At 37.2% G+C, this 10,496-nt stretch overlaps 1 protein-coding gene across 5 annotated transcripts in view; it reads left to right on the forward strand.

Moving 5' to 3' along the window:
• The window catches only part of rab27b (RAB27B, member RAS oncogene family), a 47,416-nt gene extending 40,619 nt beyond the window's left edge, over positions 1 to 6,797 (forward strand). For all 5 annotated transcript variants that reach the window (XM_086054055.1, XM_086054053.1, XM_086054051.1 and 2 more), the window contains 4 exons: positions 659 to 747; positions 1,997 to 2,100; positions 2,246 to 2,369; positions 3,689 to 6,797. In XM_086054055.1, coding sequence (XP_085910181.1) covers positions 659 to 747; positions 1,997 to 2,100; positions 2,246 to 2,369; positions 3,689 to 3,875 — 504 coding nt within the window. In that variant the 3' untranslated portion in view covers positions 3,876 to 6,797. The remainder of the gene's footprint in view (positions 1 to 658; positions 748 to 1,996; positions 2,101 to 2,245; positions 2,370 to 3,688) is intronic.
• The last annotated feature ends 3,699 nt before the right edge of the window (positions 6,798 to 10,496 follow it).

Consider the following 10,496-nt stretch of genomic DNA (forward strand, 5'->3'; position numbering starts at 1 on the left):
TGTGTTTTCTTTTTCCGGGTTTTTATATTTTCCGTTTATTTATTTTTTAACTGGCTTTGCTGTTTTACTCCATGTACAACATTTTGTATGAAACAATAGTTGTTTTAAAGTGCTCTATAAATAAAGTTGAGTTGAACTGACTTTAGGTGAGAGGACTGGATCACCAGTCAATTGCAGGGCGAATATAGACAATCATTTACACACATATTCACACCTAAAGGCAATTTAGAATCTTCAATTAATCTCACATGCTGCTGTTTCATTATGTCTTTATTTTATTAAATCAAATTAAAAGGTACTATTTGACAGTTTTAACTTGCATCTAAATGGACTATGTACCAAAATATTATTTGGTACCAGTCTTGTTGATCTCATTGGATTAAAATGGCTTTCACAAACAATCCATCATATCTATCAAGTTTCAATCGTTGATAGATATGGGCGAACAAACCATTGGCCTATGATCAAACAATCTACCGATTTAATTCATCATCATTCTCGTCAATATTTAGGATGTGTCACACTTGATTTGATCCGCTGTGAACATTACCATGTGAAACCCGGTCTCCCTCAAACTAACAGTCCAGGGCATCCCAGTTGAGTTAAACTCTGCACCCAAAGCTAACCATATTTAACCTAAAGTGACCTTTCTCCTCAGGTGTACACAGCTTCCAACCCCAATGGAATGACAGCAGGAAAAACTTTCAAGGTTCACCTACAGCTCTGGGATACAGCTGGACAGGAAAGGTGAGTTTCTTTGTAAAAGCAATGTTTGAGGACATGTCGTCACCCAAAGTACATTTTGCTCAGGTTGCCTACTCAATAAAGTACGATTTTTTTAATATTTGTCAAGATTGAAAAACAGTTTTAAATTTACAGGAGCAATTATGTGTATGCTTTTTCTAGCCTAGTTTATAAATGATTATTTACTGTTAGGACTGAAAAACGGGGCCAAAAACACCACACAGCCAACCTACCAGATGACTCATAGTTATGTCTAATGATGACAAGATTTAGAAGCACGTCATCTTCACTCGGAGAAACTTTATATATCATCGATGGCCACTTTGTACAGTATGTAAATGGTCTTTACTCAGTAAAAGGCTTTGATCGGTTAAATGTTTTTTTTTTTCTTTTTTTTTCAAGGATAGATGACTCACTTTAGGATGACTCACTCACATAAGTTTTTAATTATGCTTTATACAGCTTTAAGTGAAATAGACGGATAAACTAATCACTACACCTACGTACATTAAATTTGTCATTTATTGCACTGGCTCTGCATTTGTGTTTGTGTGGATGATGTTTACATTTAATATATTCAAGACATTTATATGTAATGCAGGTTTTTCTACATGTAGTTATGTCTTTTATTACAGTCCATTTGTATTTGATACTACATATTACAGCTGTTGAACGTCAACGACGCATTTCAATACAGAGGTGACTTGCAACACGACTGACCCAACCTATGAGTTTTTCGAGATATGAAACCTTGTTTGGATGAATTTTTGCTTTGACTTGCGAACACAAACTGGAGCATCGAACGCTGTATGGTGCCATGAACTCAACTCAACTCAACTCACAAGTATCAATTTGGTATTGTGACAATTATTCAAGCTGTTTATTGCCTCTCTCAGTTGAAGTTCACCGTCAAAACACTGTCAGTGAATTGCACATCGTGTATTTAAAACAACCACGTTACTTTGCCTTTAATGTCTATGTTTGTCTTGACTGCCCCCAGGTGGCCAATATGCACACAGCAGAATAAGCAGCACAAATGTGAATTGAATGGAACCAGAAAGATAAAGAACCAGAAAATATGGACTTCTATCTGTGACATAAGAATCTGAATTTGATTTACCAACTCTGAATTTTATTACCATTAAAACATTCCACGTACACTTTTCAGCTTCAAAAATTCAGCCACTAGTTTGGCTGGAAAGTGCATCAAAATCTGATTTATGATAAACCCTTATTTGGGTTTATGTTCCAGGTTCCGCAGCCTGACTACTGCGTTCTTCAGAGACGCCATGGGGTTCCTGCTGATGTTTGATCTCACCAGCCAGCAGAGCTTCCTTAATGTCAGAAACTGGATGAGTATGTTGTTGATGTCACAGTTACATTTATACTATATTGCCTTGAAAATCCCAGCTATTGACACGGCTGTAGACAAAGTAGAAATGTTTGTTGGATCAATTGAACAAAATGAGGGCTCAATAGGTTGCTTTGTGTTGCTTTCCAGGCCAGCTACAGGCCAACGCTTACTGTGAGAACCCCGATATAGTGTTGGTTGGAAACAAGGCAGACCTGGCTGACCAGCGCGAGGTTCAAGAAAAACAAGCAAAAGAGCTGGCAGATAAATACGGGTACGCTCAGTATAAGTATGGTGCTCTATGTGTGTGTGTGTGTGTGTGTGTGTGTATTATATATGTGTATATATGTATATACTGTATATGTATATATGCAGAGCTGGTCATTTTATTAAAAAATAGCGGTCTGTTTATCGCATTCCGCCTAGGGCCGGGGTACCCTTCCACTGTCCGTTTATCCGCCATTTTGTCCAACCGGACCAAATAGTAATCACCTATAGGCCAGTCTGACTATCGTTTTCAACGAGCTTCCGTTAGCGTTTCCATCTACCAACTTAGACAAACTAAGAAAAAAAAAAAAATAATTGATAAACTACCGCTAGGCTTAAATGCCTTTAATTCTATTCGTATCCTGAGCAAAAATCACGGCTGCAATATAATGGAGGCTGTAACAGTGTGAGCTATGTTCATATATTTTAGTATGATTTGTAAACAACAAACCCATTGACCTCACATTAAATCTAAAACCATTTCTTCTCTTACCGAGAGAATCTAGCCTTGTTCCTACTAACTGTTGACGCTAATGTTAGCTCTGGTGTCAATGCTTGCTGCAACATGTTCTACGGTGATACTGTAGTCTTCAAGTGCTTGGGTCATAAACATAGTCTTAGTTACATCATTTGCACACAACTATGCACTTCTCCGCACTTCCATACGGATGTTTTTGAAATGATAAACCAGATATTCAGTCTAGCAGACCAAGTAATGTGGACTTGCGTCATGGGATTTATTAGACTAATGGTCTGGTGCACAGACATTACTCAGTGCATCTTTTAAAAGTGACATATAGTGGAAATATTTTACTTCTTTAACCGTGTATAATTAGTTGAAAAAAGGCACAATATGTCCTCTTTCAAGCGGAAGTCAACCCAAACATATTTTTTTCAAGAATATGTTCCCAGCAGGCCCACTAGTTGAAACACGGCATTCTGATTCATTTTGCATTTGTGGAATATACTGAAAGTTAAGCAGCAAAATGCACTCGTTTTTAGCCATCTCTGAGGGCGACCATTTTGTCTTCTGTCGACTGAAAATGACATCACAACTGCTCACAACAACCAATCACGGTTCAGATTCAGAGAACAATTCAGCCGTGATTGATATGTTTGGGTCTGCTTCCGCTTTAAGCCAGAGGTGTCAAAACAGCAGAAGAATGGCTGGGGGTTCAAGTGTTTCCCCCCCTTTGTCTTTATTGCTAAAGGGCTTGCACATATGGGATACAGCCGGTTTTGCGTAAGGACAGTGCTTCTTTGGAAAGTGCCTTATAATGTATTGGCTATAAATAAAACTGCCTTAACTTGACTTGCTGCCGACAGGATCCCATATTTTGAGACGAGCGCTGCGACCGGGGTGGAGGTGGAGAAGGCCGTGATAACACTGTTGGACCTGGTCATGAAGAGGATGGAGCAGTGTGTGGACAAACCGCCTTCAGAGCCTTCTAATGGCACGGGGAGCACAAAGCTCTCCACTGCACAGCCCGATGAGAAGAAATGCGCATGCTAGAGCTCAAGAGCTCGTTCAGGAAGTGACCAAGTGTACTCTCGACTCGCCAATCTTTCGCTGTCCTTGCTCGTCATTGCTTGCATGCTTCTTTGGTGTCATCTTGATCATCTCCTTTCCGGCCCAAACTAAATCATTATTTAGCTTCTTTATTATCTTTTCCACCATTGAATTCTGTTGCTGAAATGCCTCAATAGGACTAGAGCAACCCTAGTTTTCCCTTTAAGGGTTATTCTAGGTACTGCAGTCTGATCATGTCAGTTTCAATTCACTTTTAGTGGCAAATTACTGTTGAATCAAGGTCAGATACTTTTTGTTTCTCATGTAACTTGCGGTCTACTATTCTGGTCCTTATTGCTGCTGCTTAATGGCTTCATGTTAAATTGTCTAATCTTTTCATCACTTTCTAACAGGGGAAAAGCGTCTTCCTGTTTCGGTTGCCTTTCAAGATAGTTGTAGTTCAATCAACATGCCCGCTAAATTATTGTTTTTTTGGGTCAGAGTGAGTGGCTCTGCATCCCAATAGTTATTTGTTTAAGCATTTCACTGGTTTTGTGCTGTACTTGTTAGACGCCCGAATGATAATATCAAGGGTTTGGTCTGGGACACTCACACTTGCGATGTCCTTAAATTGAAGGAAAATGCTATGGCTCGATATACTGTAGTGGGCAGATGTCTTAGGCCTCCACTAGTTTTGCTAAAATGTATAGGGGGTTCATTACATGTTTTGAGAATCAGGATAAAGTGTGGATAAACTGTATATAGTCATTGTTGTGTGTGCGTGGGTGTGTATGCGTTATGTATGTGTGTATATATCTATATCTATCTATCTACAGTGTATATATATATATATATATATATATATATATATATATATATATATATGTATATATATATATATATATATATATATGTATATATGCACACAAGTATATACATATATATGTATGCATACATGTATATGTATGAAGAGGGAGACTGATACTTTAATACGGATATATAATATAAATAGATCCATCGTGAACTGCGCATCTAATGGTGGCCTAAGACTACTTTTTTTTTTTTTTTTTTTAAACATGCGGTCCAAGTTACTGTAGGTGTTTATCACCGGCGAGTTAAAATTCTGCCTTGTTCTAATTACTACTAGCATTGTACATTTATTTCGTTTTTCCATAATACAGGATTTAGATCTCCGTGTCAAACACCTGCAAAGTTGTTTTGTTTTTTTCTCGTTTGCTTTCCAGTTCAACCATGGCAAATCTAGAATTTGTGTCAAAAGACTATTATTTACACTCGGATGCTTTCCATCAGTTAAACGTGTCTCACAACCTCTCACTTTCAGTCTCCCCATTGTTTTGTGCAAGTCAACCCTGTACCTAAAATCATAACACCTCTATCTGCCTTACATTATGGAAAATGTGTGTTGAAGTGTTGATTTTCTCAAGAAATGAGAGTCCCCTTTCTTGCTTGAGACATATTTATTTCTTCCCCAATGATGCATTTGTTGGGCTTTTCAAGCCTAAAATTGTGCTGACACCAATGGCAGCCAAAGGTTTCTTGTGCTTGTTGCTGCTTAACATGACTTCCGTGGCCCATTTAGTAATGATGATACAAAACAAGATCAAGAATACATGTTGTTTTTTTTGTATTGTATGCAATGGATCTGTTCAAAAGGTTTATGTGCCCTTAAGCTTTGGCTTCACTTTGTCACCTTTAATCTGCCAATGTGCCAAATCCAAATAAAAAGAGAAACTTCACACAAAAGCATTTCTTTTCAACGAAACTAAACCTCGGATAAAGAAAAAAAAATACTTTCACATTTTGTATGCGTGCATTTTAGTGTGTGTGTGTGCCAACATCTGATTATGAGTGCCATATGAACCTCACGAAATGTAGTAGCATTCTAACCTTAATGAGCAGAAAGGATTCTGTAGTTTCCTCAAAATCTGCTCAATTGCTTCTACCTTCACATCTTGTTTTATCTTTTACTTGCCCAAAAGTTGCAATGACTTATAATAAATATGCTGCCGCATCTTATGAACTCCAGTAGCTTATCGGTGAGTTTTTGTGTGAGCTTCCCAGCCTGTTTAATTGTGTTCATTTGTCATTTAAGAAGATCTGAACTGATTGTGTCTTCTGGTATTCCCATCCATCCATTTCCTTCAGGCCACTGCTCATCTTTGTCGACTGGAACCTTTTGTAGCTGAGTTTTGGCAAAAGGCGGGGTCCACCCTAGATTGATCACCAGTCGGCCACTGGGCATATTCCGCACAAACAACCATTCACAGTATCATTCAGGCTTTACATTTATTTCAGGTGTTTGTAGTTTTACTTTCTCTCGCACTTTGTTGATAAAACACACACACACCATACTCCAAAGCAAATCTGTTGCCTCCCTTCATATATATCGTTTGGTTATTTCTAGTTCCTTCAATTTATGTGTCTTCTTGACTAATGTACTTGATGCATGTTTTCCATACATCGCAATCTTAAGTGTCGTTTAAATATCCTCTTTAGAAGTTTACAATGTTTAAGGAGTCAATTTGTGCCTGTTACCAACTCTTCTCTCCAATTCGCTGTAAAATCTGTGCTACTCAATATGTTGATGTGTTATTCAATCTGGAGTACAACACAGAAGCAGAAGGAGAGGATGACATTGTTTTATGTGCCAGATTAAAAAAAAAAAAAACAAAAAAAAAAGAGAAAAGAAAAGTACCTCTAAGAGCTTTTATTTTTGGAACTACTCTTTGTGTGAAATTTCTCAGATGACTGCAGTTTGTAAATGTTTTGTTTGTTGCTTGTGTGTGAGTCCTTTCTGTTTTCTTCTTTTTAGGTTTGTGGCACCGCCAGGCAGCATGTTTGAAACCATTGAGAATGAAATGACTGTGATGCATTTAGTGTTGCAAATAAATCTGTTAGTTTTAACCTGTGTGTATTTTGTGTGTTTTTTTTTTTTACAGGCAACGTTTTATTTTTAAACTACACTAACTTTAATGTTATACATTCATTTTAAAAAATGTCCCCAACTATAAGCAATATGTAACTTTGCTGTTCTCACACAGTTGGTAAAACCTGTTAAGCCACATACGCTCATTCTCCACTCCACGCACAGTGTGTACGAGGGGCGGAGCCAGAATGTGGCTAATGGGTGGGCATGGAAAAATCAGGGTGGGCCTGAATATTACTCTCAGTGAGCAGAATCCTCCTATCCCGACACATCCTTCCTCGGACGTCAATTATTTCCACATTGGAGTCAGACTTCATGTCTGTAATTCATGTCGTTTTACCAAACGGTAAAATGCAATGGCCACGTAATATATTTTTAAATCCACAATAAACATTCATTCTTTGCAGATGCATCACTCCATCATTCGGGGAAATGTTAAGTTTCCAGTGCAGCGCTGCACTCAAAGCTGCAAATTATATCACTGTCCGCTTTGCCCGAAATTCAAAGTTGTCCAGCACCTGAAAGTGCACATATGCAAATATAGGGAAAATATGCCATCACGTTTCAAGGTAATGCCTGTTTGTGTATTTCGAGGTAAAATGCATCTGTGTTTGCACGGGTGTTTTAGATTTTTAAAAAAATATGCAGGTGCAATCTATCCTGCAGAAATTGTGCTCATTTTTATTATATTTATGTTTTTATTTTCACTGTATTTTTACATTCACTCTTTGCAGATGCATCACTCGATCATTCAGGGGAATGTGAAGTTTGCAATGCAGCACTGCACTCAATCCTGCAAATACACTGCCCGCTTTGCCCCCAATTTAAACCCACTCGTCTCTGTAAAGTTCACCAGCACACCAAAAATGCAATTGCGTTACAAGGTAATGCCAGTTTGTGTATTTCTTGCTAAAATGCATCCGTGGACACTTCATGGACACTATACATTCTGCCCAACAGCATCTGTTATGTATTATTGAATAGTGTATTGAAGCCATCCATAAGGTACCTGGTAAGATAGTGCTACATTTTTGTTTAAAAATACATTTTTGTGTGTATGTGTGTTTTAATCAACTTGACTATGTCTTGGGCATTAAAAAGCAGGAAAAGAACCGACAGACAGCTGCCCTGATCCGTGCCAACCTTTGGATGGAAAATGAAATGGAATAAACGGTAGGTCATACAAAGATGGATGTTTCCCTTGCCCTCCCTGAGGGTTAACATCAGGGGATGTCCTCGTGGTCTTTTTAGAGCTCCGAGACTTTTTTCTTTGAATACATTTGGCCTAACTAAACTTTTTGAATGTGTCTTTTCGAACAGTCAATTGTCTAGTCAAAAATCTTAAATAAATGATCGTGTCCATCTCATCTTTCATATTCAGTTATTTCATTAATGCTACAGCATAATGCATACATATACATATATATATATATATATATATATATATATATATATATATATATATATATATATATAGGAAATCGTGGTTCAGTCTTGTGTCAGTGTTAATGTCATTATAAGAGACATTATAAGACAAATGCTGCAGTGCAAAATGCATCTAGCAGACAGTTGGTTGATTCATATGTTATGATTTTATATGCAATGGTTTTTATCTTTTATGTAGCAGCCACTATTGATTGCTTGTCTTTCTCTCATACATGTGAATAAAATAATATTTAAATTAAAATTGAAATACAAATATATATTTTTCTATAGGTCAAAGAAGAAAACAATTAAAAATATGGCAAGGCAAATTAGATGCTCGAACGCGGGTATGAGGAAGTATAAACTAATATCTAGTCCTACCCCTTTACATAAGATCCTACTTTTCCTCTGATATTCTGTACAGTATTGAAAAAATACATAAGTAAAAATAAATAAACTGTGATTACTACAATTATACAATACTTTATAAATATGTACATATTTAACAACTATAACATGAATATTACAAACAGCTACTGGTCATAACATTCTGATACAGGTATTTAAATATTATAGGACATTTTATATAAATATTATTACAAGTTTCTTCTCATAATGCAACATCATGACATGACTTTTTAGAAATTATAAGTAGAAATATTGAGTATTATAAGTAGAAACAGTACGACGTGCACACGTCAATGTTACAAAGGCTTTTCTAAATTTCTATACTATAGTTAAAAGTAGCCAAATGTTATAAGATTATGGTTTTGACAATCAAAATTATGGTTCTGGTTCTTCTTCAAGGTACTTATAACGTAGTATCAATTAAGTCAGAGGAAACTAACTTAAGGGTTATGCTCGTAGTGAACTCAGAAGCAGATGTCTACTAGGCTATGGACTAACTACATTTTAAACATAATCACGTTACTGTCACGCTGGTTACGCTGCCCGCCTCGTCACAAAAGACGAGGGGGGAATGCCAATCGTAAGCAGCGTTAATGCGCGATTTACAAGTTGTGAAAATGTAATCTTTTTTATTTTCATCACTTTTGTTTTCAAATCTTTACTACCATCACTTCATGATGAAAATGTAAACGCTTTTATTTGCAAAATTTAGATGCTTTTATTTGCAAATCTTTACGACCACCACCACTTCCTTTCTGGTAATAGCCTTTCCGGTCTGACAATACACCTGTCTGACATTACCCCTCCTCCCGCCAGATCCCCTTGGAATCCAATAAAAGAAGACATACATAGTCTCCAGTGTCATTTGCCAGGAGGATGTCATTAAAATCTGGGGTGGCAGGTTTATTTGAGAAGACGGTGGTTATAACACATGCACAAATAGACACACACACATTTCAAATTCATGTTTCAGCATTTTCTGCAAGACGGCAGTTATTAAGATAATTGTTCACATTACATTGTTGACCCTAAATGTTTTTTGTTGTTGTTGTTTTTTCAAGTTTCGGTGTTGAGAAGCTGCACTCACACCCAGAACCAGCCAAAGGCAAAATAGATGCATTTGATGTAATCTGAAAGAATGAAAAAAAGGAATAATACTAAAGTTAACATGAACTGACTTCTTCCATTAATTCAGCGGTCTTCAATCTTGTTCCTTGAGGGCCGCTGTCCTGCATGTTTTCCATCTCATCCTGCTGCTACACACGATTCAAATGATCAGGATTGTTATCTAGCGTCTGCTGACCTTGCTGGTTATCTGATCAAACGAATCAGGTGTGTTGCAGCAGGGAGAGATGAAAAACAGGCAGGGCAGCGGCCCTCGAGGAGCAGGATTGAAGACCCCTGCCTTAATTGGTGGTAAGATGCAACCGTTTTCTTTTCCAAGGTGGTTGGAGGTGGAGTAAATTCTAAACTGGTGACTAAAACGTTCAAGCACTATTGTTACCGATAAACTATAGTTGCTCATTGTATTCTTTTCAATTCCCATATAGTATAAATACAAATAAAATCTCTTTCTATTAATACCTATGGAAACATTAACATTTTATAATTTCCAGAACACCCTATTTTGCGGTCAGTGTTTTTGCACAGTACCCTGTACTAATTTATCAGCTTTCAGAAAAAACAACAACATTGGTCATAATGAATTTGATGGGTATCGCCATGGATCACATTCGCACATGTTGTCGGACAGCCAAAGGAGCAAAGACTTCTTGATATTCCACAAACCGTTATTTAATTTGCAACAAAGCAATACTTCCCCAGCATACCACGCGTAAACTCAA

Source organism: Filicampus tigris, chromosome 15 (assembly GCF_054856515.1).
Source record: "Filicampus tigris isolate MCC_2025a chromosome 15, RoL_Ftig_1.0, whole genome shotgun sequence".
Classification (NCBI taxonomy): domain Eukaryota; kingdom Metazoa; phylum Chordata; class Actinopteri; order Syngnathiformes; family Syngnathidae; genus Filicampus; species Filicampus tigris.